The sequence below is a fragment of the Apiospora phragmitis genome (genome assembly GCF_038363925.1).
Source record: "Apiospora phragmitis strain CBS 135458 chromosome Unknown utg000010l:1.0-9815664.0:1.0-9183399.0, whole genome shotgun sequence".
Lineage (NCBI taxonomy): Eukaryota > Fungi > Ascomycota > Sordariomycetes > Amphisphaeriales > Apiosporaceae > Apiospora > Apiospora phragmitis.
The window spans coordinates 3,645,566-3,669,743 of record NW_027117409.1 but is presented as its reverse complement, the minus strand read 5'-3'; the positions used below and the strand labels follow the sequence as shown (position 1 = coordinate 3,669,743).

The following is a 24,178-nucleotide window of genomic DNA, read 5'->3' as shown; positions in this document are numbered from 1 at the left end:
TTTAAAGCCGCGTATTTTATTATTTTTTATAAAAAATATTATTAAATTTAAATTTAATATATTTAACTTAATATTTTATTACTCGGATAAAATAATTAATAAATTAAATATACGTTTTTAAACGCTTATATTTAACTCGTTACGTTCGAAAATAATTAATACTTATAACTTTTAAACGCGATTTAACCTTTAATAAATAATTAAATATTTTATATTTATTAAAAAACTTTTTAATATTAATTTTAAATATTATAAATTAAATAACGAAATATATATAATAATAAATAAAACTTCTTTTATAAAAAATTAAATATATTTTTATTAAAAAAAATCGCGCGTTTAATTTAAAAAAAAAACCTTTAAAAGCTATATAACGAAAAGGTAAAAAAAAGCGTCTAGCGACTAATAAATATAGAATAAGGGGTTCATTAAAACGAAGGGCGACCGGTAAAAAGCGTTATAATATTTACGGCGAAATAAGTTATAAAATACGAATATATAAAAAAGATATAAAATTAAATAACGAATTAAATAAAGAGTAATTTAAATTAATTTAAAATGTTTAAGTTAAATTAATATTTATAAAAATAAAAATATATAAAAAAATAACCGATTTAATAATATAATTAATTTTAAAAAATATATAATTATTTATTAAATAAGTTTAAAAACATTATATATATTATTAAACTAATTATATTATACCTATTAAAAGGTTAATAATAATAGTAATAAAAATAAGCTATTAGTAGCCAGTGCGCACACTATTGCTAGGTCACTTTATCTACTTTATACTACACTCCTTACTCGGTAATCTATTAACCAACTTCATTAATTTCGCTGCGTTGCCCAATTCGCCCAGAGCCATAATACCCACAGCCAGCGCCTGATCGTGATTGCATCCTGCCTCGTCGTTGACCTGTGGATTGTGGATGATGCGCCGCGATAACTAGACACGCGCCCGTCATTATATCGCAACTTCACCAAAAGAAGCCCCCGACCGAACACCATGGCCGCGACCCGACGGGGCCAGCCGGAGCTGCACGTCCGACTCCCTCCACGGTCGCCGGCCACCGCGACCTCCGCCGCCGCCTGGGCTGACCGGCCCTCCATCTCGGCCCTCTTCCTGATCGACTTCGACGTGAAAGCCGGCTACACCATTTCGTGGAAGGCCTCGAGGCCCGACGTCGAGCTCGAGGGCGTCGTCGAGTACAAGTCGCTCCCGTCGGGCCTGCACACCGTCACCGACGACCTGATCTACTTTGTCCACGGCGACTACGCCGGCCTGAGCGCCTTCGTCAATGCGCCGTGCCAAGACAGCGAGGCGCGAAACGCCCGCATGCTCGCGGTCGGCGTTCTGGTACCGCTGAGCTACGGGCGGCTGGGGCGGGCATGGAAGCACGCCGAAGGGCTCAAAGACATGGCGTCCCAGCTGGCTGAGGACGCGAAGCGGACGCAGCTGCTGGCGCAATATTGGGAAAAGCATCAGGCCCGCGACGACAGTGCCCAGAAGCAGCAGAATGCGGCTGCCGATGCGGCCAAGGAACCGGTCGGTGGCGCTACCGCTCAGACACCGCAACAGCCTAGGACGCCGAAACGGTCGCAGAGGAGCCGATCTGCCTCGGACGGAGCCGCGCTGCTGCAGCCGGAGCACAAGCTGTCCAACTTCCACCCGGCGTGGAGCTTGAAGAAGCTACTGGACACATTTGGGCCCCTGATCTTCCCTATACATCGTGCTGCGTTATTACGGAAGCGCATTCTAATCTCGTGCCATGCGCCTGTACAAGAAGTCAACAACTTCGGTAAGTCTTGATGCCGTTGTGATTTGTAACAAGAGCAATCTCTGACCAAAAGTAGTATATGATATATCCATCTTGTCTAATATTCCCCTCTCGACATACGAGCTCCTCTCGCCTGATTGCCCTTCCCACCGGCTCAGGCCATTATTCACTGTCGGCGTTCACGACATACCCTTTTTGATTGACACGGCCAAGCCCAAAGCCCAAGAGGAACTGAACGTCTCCCCGGACATGGAATCTGGCTGGATTGCTTGTACTACGGACAGTATCCTGGCTATGAAGGACACTTTGTGGGACATGCTCATCACCATGCCGTTGCCTCATGCGGCACAAGCCCAGGAGCACGTATGGCCCACGGTCGAGTGCCCCCGAGGCGCCGTGGTTAAGGCCACGCAGCGCGACCTCCGCCGGTTCCGCTCTCTCAAGAACGCCCTCTCGCGATTAGAAGCGCACAGCAGCAGCGTGGGCGGCGCCGACAGCCCCGGGGCGTCCTCGACGACCTCGCGGCCCCCGACCACGCCGCTCCGACCGAGCGACGACCCCCTCGTGGACGAGACGGACAAGATCGTCGAGTCGCAGACCTGGACGGCGTTGGCCTACAACGGCTTCATGTGGTGGGCCTCGGCCGGCGAGCAGGCGCGCTCGAACGAGGTCGAGGAGCTGGCCCACGATGCGGGCCTGCTAGCCGACATGTTCTCGCCGTCCATGTATATGAGCATGAACGTGCCGCGCTCCGCCGACTTGACGGCGACACCGTTCAGTACCTCGATGGGAGTAAATGCCCAACAACAGCGGCGCCTTTCGACCACGGCCACCTCCGCTCCGCTACCGCCCGAGGAGGCCGGGGTCGAGCTGGCCGTCATCGCCTACTTCCACCGTCTGACGTCCACCATTCTCACGAAGCTGGCCGACCTCGTCGAGGACCACAGCGACTGCTGCTCCGACGCCGAGAGCGATATGATGGATGATGGCATCGACGACGACGGAGAGGAAGAGGACGTGCTCCTGGGGCCGGGTGGTGGTGGTGGTGATGGAGAAGGGGGACGTAGTGTAAGAATCAGCATCGAGGCGCTCCGAGCCATGGGTCTCGACATATGGAGCGCGAGCGACGTCGAGTTCGTGCGGGAGGCGTTGGCCGTCTACTTTGGTCGCCGGGCTTACGTCGAGGGGAAAGGAGTCGAGGTTTGCGGGGTCAGGGTGTGTTGATCAAGGAGACAGGAGAAAGTGAAGCAAGCATTGTAGGAATAAAAGACGGACGACTCGGTTTTTTCTTTTGATAGCGATAAATAGCCCGCAGAATGAAGACAAGGGATTTGAGGCGTGATGGGATTAATAGCATTGGTTTGGTTTAGTAGGGAAGGGTGGGATAGGATCGGGATGGGCTCTGTAGATAGGAGCTCAGCTCGGTTTTACGTATATATGTGTGTGTACGTGTGTATGTATATATATGCATACGTACAGCTGCGTCTCTTCTGTTGGTTATGGTAAGACATGTACTGACATATCATTTGAGGTGATAATCGATGTCGGCTTTTATTTCAGGGGTAGCTTCAACTTCTTCGTGGTGGAGCACATAGTCAGTGAATAGCAAGACACCTTCCCAATCACTTTTTGCCATTCTTGCGGTGCCATAAACATAGTATCCTCATTTCGGTAACATCTCGACAAGCACAGATTCAGACAGTAGAGAAAAAACTACAAGACTTGATTTTAATCCTTCCCACCCTCAAAGTGCCAAACATCCCACCCAGGGAGGTACTACAGCAAGAGGCTGGTAAAAGAACTGGGGTTACATCCAGTTTAGAAACGCCACCGACGCCGTTCTTATATGCAGCTTAGAATCTAGTGTACAGAGCACTCATGAGCCCTCGTCTTCGGTGTCCGTGTTGGTTTCACTCGTGTCATCCACCTCCTCCTCAGTTCCGCTCTCTTCCTCCTCCGAAGAATCATCTGCTCGCTTCTTTGATTTGGTTGTTCCAGGCACACTGCCGCCCTTGAGCGCGCTCATTTGACCTGCGAGCGAATCTGTTGTTCCGTTAGCCTCCGTCTCAACATGATAGTAACCAACGGATTTCTTACCTTCATCCGGCTCACTAATCTCATCCTCAGCAGCCATAGCGTCAGCTCTGCTGGCATCTTCGACCACCAGAGTGACCTCCATCTTCGCATCGAAACCAACGTAGCTGTCACAGATCACGTGCATGACAAACGTGTAGTGGCCAGGGCCAGGGGGCGCGGCGAATTGAGCCTTCAATGTTTGCATCTCAAATGTCGGTGTACCATCGGCCTTGAAGATGGGCTTATCAAACGTAGCGAATGTAAACGGGGGAACAGCCATCTTGCCTTGTTTGCTATCGGTAAGGAATACATGCCAGCGTGGCGAGTGGCTTCGAGCGTAGTAAGGGGCAAACGTAAGAGGAGGCAGAACGCGGTCGGAATCGTCCGTGGCTTTGACAAGTTCACCTTCGACGGGATCCGGATCCTCGAGATCTGCTTCCTTGACCACAGGCACATTTGGGCTTCCAGGGGGACGAATCGTCCCTTGACCACCAAGCTCACCAAAGACGATGGAATAATAACTCGTTCGCCCGTGACCTTGAAGAAGGCCTTCTCCACCTGCAGGTAAGGAAGTTGCTGTGCGACAGTTACAACATCTTGATACTGATCCTCGGTAAGGAGGCCCTTGCCGACGGCCAGGCGGCGTCGCTCAGCGTCAGGCTGGCCCATAAACTGCTGCAAAGTAGTGTGTACTTTGGACTCTCCCTCGATAGCTTTGACGACAGCGGGGGTGACGTGGGGTAGCTGGTAGAGAGGGGAGGCTTGCGGGGGCATGGCTTGAATCAGTCTTTGGCCGGTAAAGTAGGAACCAAGGATCGGTGCCGTGTTGCCATATGCGAGGGCTATAGCATTGAATGAGTTATTCAGGGCCTGTGCGATGGGGGTGACGACAAATTTTGCAGCATTGAGAGTCTTGTCTTCAAGGTCCACACGGCCAAGGGTAAGCCCAAAGAAGCCCCAAGACCTTTCTTCGAAGACCGTTGTCAATATCATCCAGCTTCTCCTTTTCTTTGCCGGAAAGACCGCCAGTAAGGCCCTCCTGTGCTACCTTGGACTCGATCTTAGAGAGACCGGATTCGCTCTTGTTGCCCTTGAATTGCGTTTCATACTCCTTGCCAGCACTTAGCGCAGCGACAATGCCACCCTCATCAATGCTGTCGGAGTACTCTCGGGAACAGACTGTTGGCACTCTCGATCAAGATGCCTTCTTTCGACATGCGTTGGGTTCCATACCACCAGGAGCCGACGAGGTACGGCAGCAGAACACCGAGAAGAAGCGCGTAGACAAGCACGACATACTTGCCGTTGCCTTCAGCAACGATGAAGCTAGGCAGGGCAATGCTGATACTGAAGCCTTGCTTTCCGTCGGGGTTTCCGTACATCATCCAGTTGTTCCGCACCTCCTCGTCAGTAAGGGCCTGGTAAGCCTTGGTGAGCTCGACCCATTTGTCCGATAGGGACTCGACAGTCTCGTTCTTGGCTGGGTCGGGTCTAATCTTGTCAGGGTGGAACTTGACGGACAGTTTCCTGTAGAAGGACTTGATCTGCTTCTCGCTCAAGGATTCGGAAATACCCAGAATGTCGTAGGGGTTCCAGGTCTTGGCTACGGTGCGCTGGGTGGTGACAATGAGGTAGAGCATGAAGCCCATGACTGCCCAGCCGATGAGGGCGGCGATGAAGCGCTTGACCTTGCGCTGCTTGCGCTTGAGGGCGGCGCGCTGGGCCTGGATAATGTCATGGTGGTCGGGCTTGTAGTCGGTCTTGATGCGCGGGGCGAGGGCATCGGCATCTGTCGAGGGCCGGACCAAGCTGTAGGTGAGCGGCAAGGTGATGACGGTGGACAGAGTGAAGATGAAGAAGGGATAGAACTGTCCGTCGTCGTAACTGTAGTCGGACGACATGATGGGCAACTTTTAGCAACTTTGCAGTGCACGCAATGTGTGGGTGGTGTTGCTGTGCGAAGTCGTGAGAAAAGGCCCAGTCCTGCTGGACTATTGCTTGCGAGGTTGTGGCCAGATAAAAAGTTGTCGCAAACGGTTTATACAGTCAGTCAGTCACGTATCCACGAAACAGGGTGGCTCCTCCTTCTCCGAAAAGTCCAAATCAAATGTTGAATCGTGTCCATTCAAAAAAACGGCAAGCTGGCTCTAATAAGCGTCTACTTAGGTAAGGTACCTAAGCACTAGCCAAGGTTCCTGGCTGCCCACCTGGCACTGTTCTCCAGCCATTGCGAGTGGCGCGTGGAGGTGCTAATAATAAGTACTCCAGGTACCTTAGGTCTCTTCAATAGGTAGCAGCTTCCAGAAGGCTAGCAGGCTAGTAGGTCGCCTCAATTGGACAGTGAGCAACTGCCTCCCCGAGACCCCTCCTACCACCGGAGATGACCTGTCCAACCGTCCTATCGATAAGCTTTCTACATGTACATACGTTAGGCACATTCAACGCGCGATACATTGCAGATACCAGTATGCATTACTATATTCAACCCCCACTCAGATCACAATAGACAATTGGTCGCTTAACCAGGTCATACATTTATACACGTATTGAATGCAAGACCTTGGTTTGGTTCCTTTATCATGTACATAATCATATATACATGGACACTCCGAAAAGCATGACCTCTCTTAAGCTGGCCCATTGGTAGCAGCACTGTACGAGTTGGTATCCCAGACCCGAAGCTCGCCTGCTTTCCTGTCGTCGTCGGTAAACAGTCCGTTCCACTGCGCCCACGTCTTTGTGAGTTTTACTCCCTTATTGGCCCCGGGCCCATTAGACCCAAAGTATTCCATCAGGGCGTCTTCGATGCCCTCGAATCCGATAATATATCTGGGTATTTCTTCGCCTCCTTCCGAAGGCCAAAGCTCCGTGCTCATAAAGCCTATCTTATCCCTCTCAAATCGCCAACCTTCGTCTACATAAGCCTGTCTTTCTGGTGACCCCGGCTCGGTGTGCAGCGGCGGCTCACAGGTCAGCTCACGTGCCCAGAGAGCCGGGTATACGAGGTGTGAGCGCCATGGTGTGGTATGGCAGGGCGTAAGGAACAGAGCGAATAGCTCGAGGGGCTCGGATGTGGCATTGTACTTTCCGTAGGGCTCGACCAAAGTTGCATTGCCCGGATGCACCCGCTCGAACTCCCCTCGGAGGTAATCCATCACCTGGATTGGAGCAGCAGCATGAAAGTAAGACAGATACGACCCAATGATAAGGTTGATAAACAGACCAGCCACAAGTATTCCTTTCCTCTTGATGCCAACGGGGCCGGAGGAAGATGGTATTCCTCCAGCTGTGATGGTAGTGAAGAATGACGTAATGTGCGGAGCAGCGAGGACGTGGAGTACGGGCACAAGGGGATAAAGAAACCGTACTTCCTTGTGAGATATCAGAGAAAGTGCCGAGGTCATGGCCGTAGATGCGAAGCCCAATGCTTTCCGGGTGTTCTTCGTCATCAAGGAGCCCGAGAAGCTCTCGGAGGCTGCATTGAACATGCCCATCACGGCAAATGGGGCGATCGTTGTAAACGACAGTGGTATGCCTTGAGACAGATAATAATGGCCATCATTCTGTCCATAGAAGACGGCGAGCGCTTGGCCGATGTTGAAGTAGAAGAAGTTGAAAGGTGGGAACGTCCATTCACCATATAATTGGTAGTCAGCAACCAAAGATAGCCCCAGAACCAGAGACCTGGTGAGAAATCAGTATACACAACTTTCACAGCTATTTCGATTCATGTTCGTACCCGCAAAGCAATACTTCTCTGATGATGATCAAACAAGTCCACGTGTCCAGTGGTGATTCTCCCTCTGCTGTAAATCCAGTCAAGACCACAATGCCGATAGCAGCCCAAATAAGTATGTTTGTAGGTCTGAGGATTACCGCCAAGGCCGCAAGAATTATTGAAAGGCGAAGACTGTAAAATGGTTCACAAGTTAGTTTGTAGTCATGCCATAGCATCTTAGAAGTTGTGGCTTGCCTATTGACAGCTCCCGTGGTTCCAAACACTACAGGCCTATCCTTCTCCTTGACCTTCTTCTCGACGCCTAGAAGATCCCAGGGAAAATAATAAAGTGCCGCAATCGTCAAGGCAGCCTCCATGGTATTGGAGAACGTTCTCGTTGAAACATACCAAACCCAGGGGTTGGCAATGCTCATCAAAAGCTATAAATATTTATTAGCAACCTATCTTTCGAACACCATTGCAGGGGATTACCTACGACCGACCACGCGGCTGCGCTGTTTCCACCATACAGCTTCTCGGCGAGTCTCCAGGCATACCAGTCGGTCAGTGCTGCGATCCCGGCTTGTATGACCTTGGGGGCTGCAACCAAAGCAATACCTGTGTAGTGAGGAGACAAGCGCATGGAAGACATGTAGCCGGCAATGAGAGTGTAGCCCAGCGAGAACAGGCCAGGGTGGAGAGACGAGCGCAAGTTATATTGCCATTCCTGAGCAGCTGTTAGCTAATGAACCTCTCACTCTCTTTATACCAGGCCATCGCGAGGGAAACCAACCCATGTCATCCATGGCCCGCTGTCCGCTCCAAAAGCAATCCTCCATGCCGGCTCCAATGCTTGGAAGTATTCATCGGGCTGGAAGAAAGTGCGGAGGCAAAGCGCGTTGAGAAGCCGAAAGCCAAACAACACTGAAAGTGCATCTCGAACTTGCTGCGCTCGCCTACTGTCCGTCACTGGACAGGCTGCGCCCGATGATGCGGCATCCTTTGGCGAGGCTTGAGTCGCGCCAGCTACGTCGGCGGACGAATCCTCGGTGGCTGTCATTGCTGTGGTTAGTTCAATGGATCGAGTAATGTTTCTCGGCAGCAGAGTCAATATATATCAACTTAATGATAAGACTGCATGGCGATTGACGGGCTTCAACGTTTTGATACGGATGCCATTGACCCACCCATGTCAGAAGGGCTAACCAGTTCGGGAGAACCTGATTCGAGTTGTCACCATGCGTTGCAATCTAGTAGGGATGGTGGCAGCTATCCAGAATGATTAGGTACTTGTAGATCGCAGGGGTGCATGTATCTATCGTGTCGTCTGTAGGGCATTCTGGGAATCTACTCTGAGTTGTCGCGAATATACTACTTAGGTAAGGTACTAGGTTACATGGCATGGGATATTGTACAGTATTGTAGCTGTTTGACTCGGCGTTCGGCAACTATCATTAGTTTCGTTCCACATTGCCATGACTCCAACTAGAGTCTAGAGAGCATCCTGTTATGTAATGAATGAGTGGCAGCCTTGACAGAGCTGGAGGTTCGCTTAAGAATGTCCGAGCCCTGGTTGGTTCAACGTTACATGCTTGATACTTTTTTTTAAGCCTTAAGCCCTCGCCTGCCTACAGTACGTGTAGGTGCTGAGCTGAACATCAATTGATCGAAAGGAGGGGTGGAGGGGCTGGCTGGATATGATGTCGCCTGGAGGGAGGGGTCTTTCCGTCTCAAACTTAACAATATCTGAATTGACATCGAGAACCAACAGTCATGCTTTGATGGTGTCTACATGTACAGAGCTCTTCTGTCGCAACTGATGTTGTCGTTGCAATTCCATCACTCCAGTATTTGGCCGCTTTGCGTCGGCATCTCGCAGCGTAATGTCTTGGTACGCGAAGTATCCATGTAGTAATGGCAGAGGCCATGTGACATACTATCCCGCCGACCTCAACCTCTTACCTGTCATTCTTTGCCTGCAGCCGCTTCCACTTGCACTTAGGGGTTTAGTGGCAGCAGCACTGCGATTCCACCTTCTCGGCCGCTTCATTGCCTGTCGTTATCATTACATAAAACCGCCCATTGGATCCCTGGCTCCAAGTTTCCCTCAATTCTTTTGCGATCATCTGACACATCTTCTTTCGTCACCCTTCCCACCGCAAAGGAAGCCTCGTCTCGTATTCACCGTCACTTCTCCTGCGCTGACATATATCGACCGCTTCTTGCATTCGGCTCCCTTGTTGTTAATCAAGTGAACGAACGACCTTGCCACGGACCATCTAGCTGCTTCTTCAACCTGACCAGACCGCTCCTCGAAGCCATCAGCAACCATGGCTCCTCACGCGAACGGCACCGGAACTAATGGTTCTACGGCCTCATCCAGATACCATTCCTCTTCGACCAAGAGTGCGATTGACGCTGAACACAAGCTCGCTGCCCACAACTACCACCCCTTGCCTGTGGTCTTTGCCAAAGCTTCCGGCGTCGACGTTTGGGACCCTGAAGGCAACCACTACATCGACTTCTTGTCCGCCTACAGCGCTGTGAACCAGGGTCACTGCCACCCTGAGCTTATCAAGGCCCTCACGGAACAGGCAGGCCGGCTCACTTTGAGCTCGCGTGCCTTCCACAACGATGTGTTCCCGAAGTGGGCCGAGAAGGTCCAGCAGATGTTCGGCTACGACATGGTTCTTCCCATGAACACGGGTGCCGAAGCTGTCGAAACAGCCATCAAGATTGCCCGCAAATGGGCCTACAAAGTCAAGGGAGTCCCGCAGGATAAGGCGCTGGTCTTCGGTGTCGAAGAAAACTTCCACGGTCGTACAGTAGGTAGTCCAAGGCATTAATTACCCTCGGCATGTTCTCTGATCTTTCCGCAGATGACAGCTGTCACGCTATCCACCGATCCCGAATCGAAAGACAACTACGGACCCCTACGTACCGAATGTCGGTGCGATCTGTCCTTCCATAGGGAAAGCCATCCGATACAACAACGTCCAGGACCTAGAGGAGGCTCTCGAAGCGCATGGGAAAGAAACAGCCGCGTTTATTGTCGAGCCTATACAGGGAGAGGCCGGAGTTGTTGTGCCTGATGCGGATTACCTGAGCAAAGCTCAGGAACTCTGCAAGAAGCATAATGTTCTACTGATTTGTGATGAGATCCAGACCGGCATCGGTCGAACAGGGCGGATGCTGTGCTCTGAATGGGCTGGTATCAAGCCCGACATGGTGACTCTGGGCAAGGCCATCTCCGGCGGCATGTACCCCGTAAGCTGTGTTCTCAGCAGCAAAGACATCATGCTGGTGGTCGAGGCAGGAACACACGGCTCGACGTACGGCGGTAACCCTCTCGGCTGCGCCGTCTCTATCCGCGCTTTGGAGATTATGGAAGAGGAGCAACTCACGGAGAAGGCCGAGAAGCTTGGCAATGTGTTCCGTGAAAGCATAGCCGCTTTCAAGTCGCCTGTTGTCAAGACCATCCAAGGAAAAGGCTTACTGAATGCCGTGGTTATTGATGAGTCGAAGACCAACGGTCACTCGGCGTGGGATCTGTGCCTTCTGCTCAAGGACAAGGGACTTCTTGCCAAACCTACACATGGTAAGTCATTCTGTTTGATATCAACTTTTACATCGTAAACCATGCGCCCCTCTTCTTTGCATGCTGCTGCCTCGAGGTGCGGATGAGGCAATGCCGGGAAAACATGTGTCAGCTCTACCAGTTCTATGGGTACTAATAGGCGGATGCTAATAGGCAACATTATCCGATTCGCACCGCCATTGGTCATCTCGGAGACGCAGCTGCAAAAAGCGATAGGCATAATCGGTGAGGCTCTGCAGGAGCTCCCCAAAATGACCAAACATGAGGAGGTTCACGTGGGGTTGGAAAACTGATAGTGTTCACTTACCCGGCCATCCTCTACGAGCCAATAATAGCCTGGTACTTATTCATATCTTCTGCGTGCTACGTGGTAAGGTGGCTGGCAAACATGTCCCACGACCTTCCCACATCTAGATGCCGAAAAAGCCGGCCAATGGCCAAGTGAATCCTCATATAAATTAACTGATGCCTGGTCGGGTCTATTCGTTCTCTCACACACTCCACACACACACTTCTACCTAGCTAGGCGACCTACCAGGGCATGTTTGCCGTCACAATATGACAGTATCCGTGAAGGGCGTAGATACGGCCCGGAGGAGCGGCGTACCGCATCACATGGGAGGATGCTGGGAGAGCTTTAGAATGGCCTCATATATAGCGGCCAATTGGCCTGTGATAGATGGATACACCACACTATCAGAACTGGCTGTAGTGTTCATGGGGCAGCCTTGACTGAGTGACTCGTGAATGCGACTGATTAGGCCGGTACCTCACTTTGCGTGGCCACCTGCAGTGCAAGTTGTACGTACGTACGCCTTGGCTTGTTGTGGGTCTCTGCAAGTAGGGTGGCTGCATTGCTTCATGCACCTGTGTCGCCCGATGGCAACTTCGCATATGGAGTTTCTGCCATTATAGCTATAGGCTGCAGCACGCAGCACCGGGTCCAAATAGACCTGATGCACAAAACAAGTCAAGTATATGGTTGTGTTCATTCCACGTTGAATTCTACCCAAGTCCTACATCAATTCAAAGTCTCGTATACTGCGGGTGTGCCTGTGGGGCACAACTTCTCCAATACTCTGCATACTATTATAACGTCTTTGTCCGTTTGCAACAAACTTGGATGACAGAGGTCTGATTCGATGTGACCTCTAACTGTTCTCCTCGTGCCGCGAAGATACACAAGTGGGACCCTGGATTCAGCCTCTTGATGGAATCCAGGCCCTGTTTCCCGGAAACGGACATTGTCATTGTTTCGCAATAATAGCAATGTCTGAAATGGGGCACGTCCACAATATACCACAATGATCGTTGCATGGCACTTTTTGACTTTCGTACCTACCTCAACACTGCAAAAACTCGAAAGCCAGTGAGGCTGTTGTTGCCTAATGACGCACCAACTGCAAAACAGGCTGCATGTAGCCGGGCTTTGAAAAGAGCCAGTACCTAATCCTCCATTCTCGATGTGTGAAGTTCGGGGTTCGAGTATGGAGTAGATCTGCAGTGCATTTCTGGATGGAGCCAATCCCACGGAATACTCAATTGGGTAGGTAGGAGAAGCTTTAAGAATGGGCGGATGTGTGGGTGTGGTCGCGAGGGGTCCGTTATGTATGACCCTGCATGCTACACCACTGGTGTATACCTTACCTATCAAATGCAGGCCAAGTGGTAGTTGAGTTGGGTATGTAGTTGTGTGCTGGCAATACATGCCTACTAAGCTGCGCTGATATAGGTGTTCCCAATAGCATTGAGACACACAATGGCTAGTCGAGAGCAATCAATGTCTCGGACCCTCTGGCGCTCGGATAAGGCAAGCCAGAGAGGTTGGGAGGGCAATGAAGACCGATCGTGGGGGAAAGGGGCAGAGATAAGCAAAAGCTGGGGAACGGATTGATTGATACGATACGACGGCATACGACACACCAACCGACTGGTGCTACCCGACCTGTCTCGTTTGGGTCGAGGAGCGGCATAGTGATTGAAGAAGATGATCACGATTCTCCCCGCTAACCTGGAGCGTTAGGCAGACCTCTGACCTCGCCTCTAAACCTTCAATATTGTGTTGAGCATGTCTGCCTTGTAGGACTTTAAGAGAGAATAAGGTAAACACGGAGCATCCCAGCTTGCTACCTAGCAGGCTGCTTGCGCCCACTGAAAACCCAAGACCATAGGCAACACGGCTCTCAGAAATCCCGGCTGTAAGTAAGAATGACAAAGCTCAGGCAGGCCATGTCCATGTTTGCATAACAACATATCATAGTTGATTGTATGTCAGGGCAAAGCCATAAGCTAAGCCAAGCCAAGCGGCATCGCGCTCGTTGACCCATTTCCCATTTGGAACACGGGGGGGGAGGGGTGACAAACAACAAACAAATCAATTGTTCGGACTGCAAACAGTAGACGTGAGCCATTCTTTATTGGGGCGACAACGGCCTTGACCGACACCGGCCTTCCGAGGACCCTGAATTCTCCCCAACGAGCAGATTGTACTATCTGCCTCCTACGCCATACCTGGCTCAGGTAGGCCTCTAATGGGAACGAACGAACTATCTCGTATCTCATGACGGCTCCTGGTTTTATAGTTCTGCCACTACTATCCAACCTAAGCATGTACATACTGACACGCGAGTTTCGCCGAGACACCAGCATACCTGAGTATATGCAGGTGGCCCGGTTCGCTTATCGAACCCGGTTCCGCTGCATGCGTTGAACAGAATCCGGCTACTGTACATGATTTCAAAGTGTAGAAACATGGGATCTCTGCCTCGGTATGGGATGAACCGGGCAAGTGTCTAAAACAACACTCCCCATCGAAACGTCTTGGTCCAGAACACGGCGGAGAACAAAAGAGAAAACGCAGTCCCGATCGGGATCGATGTCCAGAGTGCTGCAGGGTACACGTGTAACCAACTGACCGTATGTATGTATCAGTATCAGATCTGGGCTCCCAGGTGGTGTACCCAAAACTCTCTCAGAGTGGGCCTCGTTGGCGATGGAGACATCCCTCACGCATCAGTATAGGGGCCGATAAGCAGATCTCTAGTTGTCCTAGGTTAGCATGCAGTACAGCCCAGCCAGGTACCTTATCAATGCACGCCAGCTGCTGCTACCTTAGCTAGTCCACATTTCTGTAGCGGAAGACGTGGACGTGGACGTGAACGTGAACGTTATCGGCGGAGGATTGACTGAACTGCTGAGCGGTTGGGGGTGACTGGGGGTGACTGGCAGCATTATTGCATCAGCCGTTTTTCCAGGTCTCCCTTATCGAATGGAGGTGTCACGAGGCATACATCACCTGGAGCCATTCACAGCGCATGAAGCATAGCATCACCCTCCTCTGTCAGCCCATGAATCCAACAGGCCCCGATTTTCATGCCGTGACTTGACGCCTGCTCAGCATTCGTCGAATGCCCCGAAAGCTAAGTGGTTACTCATTCAACATCCAGCCAACCTGGACCATTCCAGGTTTCTGCTGAGGAGCCTGGGCAGAAGGCCTGGGAGGTCTTCCAATCGTCAACCTGTTTTGAGAGTGCCATGTACCCTGAGTATCCAATGGGGACTAGACTGCAATAGACCCTTCTTTTCATGTTCCCCCTTCTAAAGCGATGGCCCACTTCCTGGATAGGACTCGATTTGATCGGCATAAACCCCAAACCAACGACCCCAGCTGCCCAGTACAGTACTGTATGTACAGTAACCGCCCATGCCAATGCCATGGCACGTCTTCCGCCGGCTATCGTTTTCCAACATGAGTTGTCACTCGTAGATAATCCCCAACAAAGATAATGGATCTTGTTCACCTAAAGTCGAAACACCTTCACACCTCCATTACTTAGTTAGTGTAGAATCTCTCCTGTGGCTAGTTCCGGACCACAATAGAATTATCCGTTGGTAGATATCCCTGGCCCTAGATAGATTTACCGTATACCTACCTACCTAGGTAGGTAGGTAGGCAATGTACTGCTGCATCCATTTCCCATGAAATCATACAAATAATTGCTGCTCTGTAGCTACATATACTCGGTTGCTAATTACCTGGCTTATTTGATCAGAGTTTCCTCGATACGGTTTGTGTCATCTCGAGTCATTTCGTCACATCGATATTCAGATGGCTATCGGCCTTGGAGGATAAGGATAAGACGTTGCGCAATTCGCAGGCTGGATTTGCACATATGATGTAGCTACATACTTCCCAAACCTACTTACTGTGTAAATTTTATTAATACATATTTGCCTTCGCGTCCAAATTATCTAACCAAAACTACCTACATGCATCACACATACCTGCGAGCGAAACGATCCTTCCGCTCACTACTACTACCACCTCATACTTGAACCGCATTGGCAAAAGGTAGGGAGGTAGGTAGTCTGAGACTAACAACGGTACATGCATACTTAGTCGCACCTGCACTAGCACCAGCCCGTCGACCACATACTGCAAGCACACGATACAAGTGAGTGTTCCCCTTTCAGTCTAGGACTGCCATTGATTGGATAACGGGGCAAAGCTGTTCGGTCAGTCCAGACGGTATTGGCCTGCTGTACACATCACCGTCTCTCTACCAACGGCCTAGCTGTTTACCCACTCACACCAGGCCCCTTGAACCTCTCTCTCTCTCTCTATCTCTCTCAATCAAAGGCGCATCACTTACATCCTTCCCTCAAGAGTCACCTTCCCAGAACTCCTTCACCTGTTCTTTTCCCTTCTTTTCTTACTTACTTTCTCGACTAACCTCTTAATCTCAGAACCCAGCGCCTCAGGCTGATTGCTTGCAGTTTCATTTGGATTTGGAAGCGCCTCTGCCATATTCGAGCCTCCAGTTGATTGCCAGAGATCCGCCAGTGCCACATCAGCCGATCCCCGCCTTTCAGTCCCTCGCCCAGGTATCCCCGGCCTATCGGAAGCCAAACCTGGGTCGCCTGCTACGGTACTTCACCCCAGGTACCTCCATCATCTGGCGCCCACGCTCAGCTTCACCAACGACCCTCGTCCGGGACCCGTACCGTGCTCTGTACCATCCATCATCCATGAGGTCTTAGCTCCCCGAGGCGGTGCGCACATCTCACTGCCTCTTCTATTTCTCTTTTCTTCCTCCTCTGGATTCCTCGATATCATCGTACTCCGTCCGCCTTGCGCAATCGTCGGGATCTCTTCCATCCCACCCATCCATCCTCCCCACTAAACACAACCTGCTTGTGCACATGACGATACCCCGAGCCGCCGTATCTTCCCCGGATCTCTTATAAGCCTACGGGCTTCGTCAACCGCACTTCCTGTCCTGGCCAATACACTCACAGGAAGCCATGGCGGACCGCAATTCGGCAGGCTCGTCCGCCTCACGACGGTCGAGGGCGAGCGATCACTCCATCGGCCAGTTCCTCATCGGCGCAGAGATCGGCAAAGGCAGCTTTGCCCAGGTCTATTCTGGCAAGCATCAGGTTGGTCCTCCCTTGAAGTCTGCTTCTGTCCCAGCCTGGTATCACCACATTGCGCACTACTGGCAAGATTCTGTCATGCTGTGCTGGGCACAAGTGCGGGCATTTGCCTCGTATGGGGGTTGTGTTTTGTTGTTGCTCATCCAGCACCGGCTATGAGTCATGGCGTTCGCCCACTTCGAAGAGAGGCATGCGCTAACAGTTATCATCACGACAGACTTCAGGTGCCCTCGTCGCTATCAAATCGGTCGAGCTTGGACGATTGAACAAAAAACTCAAGGACAATCTGTATAGCGAAATTCAGATCCTCAAGAAGCTTCGCCATCCTCACATCGTTGCCCTCCATGACTGCATCGAATCTTCGACCCACATCAACCTCATTATGGAATACTGTGAACTGGGCGATTTGTCGTTGTTCATTAAGAAGAGGGAGAAACTGGCCACACATCCTGTTACTTGCGGAGATGGCTCGCAAGTACCCCAGTGTTCCGAATGCTGGTCTCCACGAGGTCGTCAATCGACACTTTTTGAAGCAGCTTGCTAGTGCTCTCCAATTCCTCCGCCAAGGAAACTTTGTGCATCGCGATGTCAAACCCCAAAACCTGCTGCTTCTCCCGTCAGTCCAGTACAGAGCGACAAATAAGGAAGCGCCTAAGATTCTGAGCGCTAGTCACGACTCCTTAATACCGGCTGCAGGCCTGGAGTCTCTGCCCATGCTGAAGCTGGCTGATTTCGGGTTTGCACGTGTTTTGCCTTCCACCTCCCTGGCAGAGACGCTGTGTGGCTCACCTCTTTACATGGCGCCAGAGATCTTACGTTACGAGCGTTACGATGCCAAGGCCGATCTGTGGTCGGTCGGGACCGTGCTCTATGAGATGGTGTCCGGCAAACCGCCCTTCAGGGCCAGTAACCACGTTGAATTATTAAGGAAAATTGAGAATGCCGAAGATCAGATTAGATTCTCAAAAGACTGTCAGGTGAGTTCTGATCTGAAATCTTTGATACGGGCTCTCTTGAAGCGCAACCCTGTCGAGCGGCTGAGCTTTGAAAACTTCTTCAACCACCCTGTTGTGACTAGCTCCATACCCGGGTTGGTAGAGGATGATATACCGAATGTCCAGAGGCCGTCTCCGAGGGATGCTAGAGCTGCGTCCAAGACCGACGAGCCGCAGCCAAGCCCCAGTCGGACATCTTTCCTTCGTAGACATCGTCTCAGTGAACCCGATGCGGGGCGGGAAGAAGGCACTCCACCGTCACCTCGTGAGAAACCACTACGGTCTTCACCTCTGGCGAGCCCAAGCGAGTTTCCAGGCAACGACGAGTCCGCCCGTGGCGCTCCACAAATGTCGTCCTCACCGCGGAACGATATAGCGCCTGGTCTTGGTATTAGAAGACCGCAGGCCATTCCTTCAACGTCAGCACCTAGCCGACCAGCACTGTTAGAGGATCGACGCCGACGCGGGCTATCTAATGCGTCGCTCAACCGATATCAGCGAGATGACGAGCCTTCACCTCCATCGGCTTTGAGAGAATACCCCTACAAGTCAAAGGGTAAGAGTGCTGCGGCTGATGAACGCGAGAGAGCGGCGCAAGAAATCGCGTTTGAGCGAGATTATGTCGTTGTTGAGAAGAGATACGTAGAAGTAAACGCATTGGCCGACCAACTAGCTGCCCAGGGTGCACAGGCTGGTACCTCGTCACCAAAGGCCGGTCAGATTGTGCGACGAGCAACACAACAAGGTGTTCCTACTTCTACCACTGGGGCAATACCAGCAGAACGATCTAAGGCTCTTCAGATTGCCCAGGGAAGCCAAAGACCGGATCACTATCGTCGGGGGTCCTATGACAAGAATCTGTCTGGAAGTCCTAGTTCTACCACGTCGGTTATCTCGAAAGCCATTCAAGACGCCAGCTTGCGATTGTTTGGTTTTAAATACCCTGCTCATTTGCTCGGCAAAGGAACATCGCCCCCGTTATACAACCCGTTCCCGACGTATCCTACGCCGGCCGCGCCCGCTGCGCTTCTGACGGATGGGCGCCAAAGCGGTGTATTGGATGAAGATGTCCGAATTGCCCAGGGGATTGAAGATTATGCGACGAGAAGTGACTGTGTTTGGGGATTCGCCGAGGTCAAGTTGAAGCAGCTTATGCCTCTCACACCATCATCAAATCGTACACTTGGCGGTATTCCGGCCGATGAAGTGCCTACGGATGACGATGACGGCCTGACTGTCGAGGCCGAGGTTGCTCTCTCAGAGGAAGCGCTTGTGCTCTACGTCAAGGCCCTGACACTGCTTGCGAGGTGTATGGATATTGCTGGTATTTGGTGGACGCGGAAAGGCAAGGGCGATGGCAATACTCCAGCGTACGTGACTCGGGACTCGCCCACTGTCCAAACCTGCGCTGTAAGGATAAACTCGGCCGTTCAATGGGTACGCAAGCGATTCAACGAAACGTTGGAGAAGGCCGACCTGGTGAGGGAGAAATTAATCCAAGCTCAACGCAAGTTGCCTGCGGATCATCCCAGTCACCCCAACAATCACTACCTCGGATCAACATCAATGGGAACTTCTGGCGCCGACGGCGTCATGTTGACTGCTGGTTTAAGTGCCGAGAAGTTGATGTATGACAGAGCGTTGGAAATGAGTCGAACAGCTGCCATCAACGAGATTTCCAACGAGGATTTACAGGGTTGCGAGATCTCGTACCTTACGGCAATACGCATGCTCGAAGCTGTCCTTGACCATGACGAAGGACTGTCTCCACGAAAACTAGGTGGTGGTGCAACGACCTCCAACGCTGACGTCGTTACTCGCGAGGGCGCGTCAGAGATCGATACGGACGACCAAGAAGCCGTTCAAAAGAGTAAGTGCTTGCATCTAATAAGATCATTGACATGGAATGCTAACTTGTCATTAGTGATACGTATGATCTCTGTCAGGCTGTCGTCCCTCCAAAAGAAATTGCAAATAATTGCAAATGCCTCCAAGGCTGAACAGCAGGGCCTCGGAAGGAAGCGCAGCGGCGAAATTATGCCACGAAGCGTTCCAACATATTGATAATATTCTATAACGACTCACGACGATATGCATAAAGACTGCAACAGTATTTTATTCGACGCCCCGCGGCTGCTATATCCACAAACGGCGCAGGTTCTACCCGGACTCTCGCACAGAATTCATTCGGTCTTGTTTTTTAAAGGGCACATACAGTGGCGTTTGGTTGCTTTTATTTTTTTTAGGTTTAACTTTTGTATTTTCCCCCTTCTCATAGTCGAGGCGTTTCATAAGGTCGACCGCAACTCGAGTCATGGGTCTGGCGTCTTTCAGGGGTTATGCTGCTCAACGCAATTGGATCAGGGGAGTCTGTTTGTACGTTGGCGCGCTGGGTTCAGTATACAGGCCTCTATGGTATATCATTGCGGTAGGCGGTTCATGGCATGGTTTGCTTTTGGTTTTGTTCACTTCATGCCGCCCAAGGGGTAGGTCAGCATGCTTGGTGAGCAAACAGTCCTGCACTCGAAACCTCTACTTCCTGTAGGTTAGTAGAGGTGTAGCACCGGATATGGCTGTGAAGCAATGGAAAGCTTCACTGGACCAGTCCAACTGTTCAGCCAGCCTTTCCCTGGCCTACTCTTACGGGGTGGCCTCGCAACTCTACGCCCTGTATGAAAGGCGGCTTTTGTGTGTACATTCATTGATTGGGTTGGTCGGAAGGATGGTCAGGGGTCACGGCACTGGTGGTTGTCATACCATTGTAGATGAGAGACAGAGATTGCTATCTGCTCGAAGTGAGCATGGTCAAACCAGCGAATGAAGAAGAATATCAAACCCATGCAACCTCATTATGCTGCGTGTTCCTGTCCAATGTGTTTTCCATGGATACGGCTTTCTAGTCTGTTCCCTTACGACACGTTCGCTCCCCCTATATACTCATCAGTGTGCTTGAATACCTACTTAAGAAGCAAACTCCCCTGGAGCTCGTGTCGGATACTCTAGAAACTAGGCATATCTAACAGTCCTTGGTAAATATGTCCGACAATGTCTCTTCACGTAATATGGATTCCCGGATTCGTATTGGGATCCCCTGATCAACTGGTAATGATGTTTGTTGTGATGGGGGATGGGTGGAAAAGCTGGCGACGTGATGCCTACGGTGCCTGTGGAAGATCCTATAAAACTCTCCGGGGAAGCAATTCCAGGGCCACTTGCAATACTGACGCGGGCGCTGTGCCTCTCGATTATCGCCTCGGAGGCTGGGGTAGGCGTTGACCGCCTACAGCTCAGCCAGCCAAACCCAAAGCTACGCATCGTATTGGAGGAAATCCAGATATCGCGTGCTCACCTGCACTGCCAACTTGGCGGGGCGACCAGTACCAAGTTCATGTCAAACATCGTATCTCCATAGTTGTCTACTGACTTTGAGTAAGGGTAGGTTAGTCAGCAATTCCACATGCATATGCGTCTTGGGGTGTATTCCGGCAGGGTGAATTCCAAGTTTTTTTTCTTTCTTTCGAGTTTGGCAAGGACAAGAACCTCGTATGTCTGATCCATGGTTCTCCATGAGCTGGATTGACAGTCGCGTACACACGATTGATTTCACATTGAACCCTCCGAATGGAACGGAAGCCTAATGTCGTCTTACGGTCGTGCCTTTATTTCTGTGGCGCAGACACACGATCGAGGCAAAGGTCATTGCATTGCGGGTTGTATGCAGATGCTCACAAGTCCCACACGACAAGACAGTTGCTAATAATAGGATCCCAGGATCCACGTTACTATTGTATTTGCTACCAGCCAGGGGGGGCCGACGGACATTGGGCAGAGGCTGGTAGGAGATCTATCATCTATCAATGTATCTGGCGAGCGGCGGCAAGACGGGTAGATTCCAAGCTTAATCACAGGCACCAAACGACAAGGAAGAAAGAAGATGATGTCGTCCTATTAGGTGCCGACACGGGTAGGATCAACCGGAGAGTCGCACCGAATTCGTCTGTCGTCTGCAGCAAGTTTGTTGTCATGGTGCATGTGCCGGCGGTTTTTTTTTTTTCTCGAGGGGGACGTCTTAGGTCAGCCCCAATATCCAAGACCAGAGGGGGGCTCCTCTGGGGCCTGCCGCCTCTAACAGTACGGTATGTCTCTCGGCAACACCCGAGGGTTCTCGTTCGTCAGTGAATTGTGAGCGTGTGTGCGTGTGTACATGATCCTGCACTGTTACCAGTAGACCGAAGAGCTTCTGTACTGTGCGAACTTGCATTTGGCCTAAGGCTGTGCAAGCTGGAAGCCGTTTTGCGAGCCGCACGCAGTTTGGCGTTGGACAGGCAGCTTTCCTCGCATGTGCCATTCAATCAATTGTGTAGCTGAGAGCCAAGAGAGAGAGAGAGAGAGAGAGGAGAGGAGAGGGTAGACGTCATCTGCGACGTATGATCCCCAGTCGACAATGAGGGGCCGGCCAACTTGCCAAGTCCTGTGTGCGACGAGGCTGGGGACCCTGAAAAAAATGACGCCTGTATTTCTCCATAATGGGTTGAGATGCCTCCACTGAGAGGTGATTGAGTGAGGAGAGGAGAGAGCATAGGAGTCTGTGTGCCGCGTGCGTGTACAGAGTATGCATGCGCATGCTAACCCCCCAAGCCCCCCCTGCCTGTAGCCTAGCACTGGCAACACCAGGTAACGAATGACTGTGAGCCAATGAAAACCCATGGTCACACTGAGTGCATACGGGTTGTAACTCAAGTGCATAGCGAAGGAGGAGGCGGGTGGAAGGGTGGAAGGATGGAAGATGCCGTCGACTAAGTTGAATCGAGAGCCCACATAGCAGAGTAGTAGTGCCTGGTGGTGTTCGGAAACGTCAAGTCCTTTCCCACGGAAGTCGGCAGTGCAGCAGACCAATGATGGAATGCATGCATGGCCTTTCTTACCTCTTTGTGACCATGCGAGGGCAACAAATGTCCATTTTGAGGATCACAATGAAGTAGGACTGTTTCCGATGAGGACTGCGTGTGTGAGAGACTGCGAGTGAACCCAAACTCAAAAATGCCTTGAAAACGACGGCCAGGAGTTCTTATTTCCAACCCTGTCAAGCCACATGTGCTTCTGGGTTCGGTGTCGGCCCCCGCTGTTATCAATGGCCTTCCCCAGACGATTTTCCTAGATTTGTGTTCCTGATCAACGCTGTCTTCGGCAGCCGACAGTGGCAGAGCCGTCGAATCCTGGCTTCAATACTACCCAACTTACAAGCTTGTATGACGATGCACACCCATCCAGTCTGCACAGTACACCGCCTGGCTGATCTTACTGTACTTGGGCGTTTCAAGAGACATGAAAATGAAGGGGAAAAAGAGAATAATGATGAAATAAGCATGTGGCTTTTAAGGTTACGTTTGCGATGTGGAAATGGGAACATTGAACTGTCTCTCTCTCTCTCTCTCTTTCCCCCACTCGTCTCCCATTCCAGCTAATAGTGACAACCAGATGAGATGGCTGAAGCTGATTGGTGTCAAAAACTACTAGTTAGTAGAGCCACGTGAGGTGGGAAGGATGTAGTGAGACAGACAGGCCTGAAGTTGAGAGAGAGAGGAGAGAGGCCTGAAGTTGAGAGAGAGAGAGAGAGGCCTGAAGTTGAGAGAGAGAGGAGAGAGGCCTGAAGTTGAGAGAGAGAGAGAGAGAGAGAGAGAGAGAGAGAGCGCCGCTTACCTCTTGCTGCCCACGGGATGGGCATGTAAGTGTATATCGATAGGCAAGGCACCATGCAGGGGCAAACAAACACTCACTCATGTATAATCATCAACGTACTTCCTATACACATAGCTGCCGAGTGCATCAACTCTAACAATTATTATAATGGTCGACATAGCAAAGAGGAAGTCGAAAAAGCTATGGGCAGAGTTTTGGACCTGCATACACGAGATACCACGAGGGCCTTTGAAACTCTATGACACTCACATCTGGACGGTTTACCGAAATGAGGATTTGCTTGGCATCCAAAAAGTAGGTAGGATTCCCGGTATGTAATGTAATGTGTATATTGCTGTTTCTTTGTTTCGAGAGGGGTGCCATTGATAGAAGCAGGCCGGTACGTCAGCTGAACTACATGTAGACAGACACTGGAATAATAAGAGAAGTGATGCAGCATACAGTGCGGTAACGTGGACATTCATCAATTTGTGTGTCAGTGAGTGAACCAAGTCTAATCCACGGTCTAGGTCTGGTATGGTGCATACCGCCCGTACATTAGTTAGGTAGCAATTGGAAGGTGGCTAGCCTGGATCGAGGCGCCTGGGCCAGGGCTTCTGGGGCCTCTGGGGCTTCGTCTGGCCTTGGTCTCCCGAAGTTGGTCCCAAGATTACATGTATGTATGTACGCTACCATCACCTCCATCCGTCAAATCATTGTGCATTCGACCCCCCCCCCCCCGCCCTCTTATTTTCTGGACTCCAGACTCTTGCTCGCACGCTCTCAAGCACGGCAAAGGCCCAGCCCTGTGCCTAAACAGAGTCGCAATCTCCAATTGCTGTCGTCAAGCACGGCTGTCGTCAAGTACGAGGCAGGTATGTACATACACTCTATA

At 51.0% G+C, this 24,178-nt stretch overlaps 5 protein-coding genes across 5 annotated transcripts; 3 read left to right on the top strand and 2 right to left on the bottom strand.

The window, feature by feature from the left end:
* Positions 1-1,009: 1,009 nt before the first annotated feature.
* Positions 1,010-3,005, top strand: PG994_010912 (uncharacterized protein; the record flags this gene model as incomplete). Its single annotated transcript, XM_066862321.1, has 2 exons — positions 1,010-1,802; positions 1,858-3,005. The coding sequence occupies 2 exons, from the start codon at positions 1,010-1,012 to the stop codon at positions 3,003-3,005; spliced, it is 1,941 nt and encodes a 646-aa protein (XP_066711431.1).
* A 652-nt stretch (positions 3,006-3,657) lies between these two features.
* PG994_010911 (uncharacterized protein) lies at positions 3,658-5,758 on the bottom strand (the record flags this gene model as incomplete). The annotated part of the gene is made up of 5 exons (XM_066862320.1): positions 3,658-3,824; positions 3,879-4,296; positions 4,359-4,769; positions 4,822-5,011; positions 5,091-5,758. 5 exons carry the CDS (start codon positions 5,756-5,758, stop codon positions 3,658-3,660), a joined length of 1,854 nt encoding a protein of 617 aa, XP_066711430.1.
* A 726-nt stretch (positions 5,759-6,484) lies between these two features.
* PG994_010910 (GPI mannosyltransferase) lies at positions 6,485-8,635 on the bottom strand (the record flags this gene model as incomplete). Its single annotated transcript, XM_066862319.1, has 4 exons — positions 6,485-7,541; positions 7,597-8,015; positions 8,072-8,302; positions 8,345-8,635. The coding sequence occupies 4 exons, from the start codon at positions 8,633-8,635 to the stop codon at positions 6,485-6,487; spliced, it is 1,998 nt and encodes a 665-aa protein (XP_066711429.1).
* A 1,270-nt stretch (positions 8,636-9,905) lies between these two features.
* Positions 9,906-11,466, top strand: PG994_010909 (uncharacterized protein; the record flags this gene model as incomplete). The annotated part of the gene is made up of 4 exons (XM_066862318.1): positions 9,906-10,400; positions 10,455-10,512; positions 10,553-11,173; positions 11,327-11,466. The coding sequence occupies 4 exons, from the start codon at positions 9,906-9,908 to the stop codon at positions 11,464-11,466; spliced, it is 1,314 nt and encodes a 437-aa protein (XP_066711428.1).
* Positions 11,467-16,477: 5,011 nt separating this feature from the next.
* On the top strand, positions 16,478-19,668 carry PG994_010908 (uncharacterized protein; the record flags this gene model as incomplete). The annotated part of the gene is made up of 4 exons (XM_066862317.1): positions 16,478-16,705; positions 16,827-17,084; positions 17,119-19,474; positions 19,529-19,668. 4 exons carry the CDS (start codon positions 16,478-16,480, stop codon positions 19,666-19,668), a joined length of 2,982 nt encoding a protein of 993 aa, XP_066711427.1.
* Positions 19,669-24,178: the final 4,510 nt, after the last annotated feature.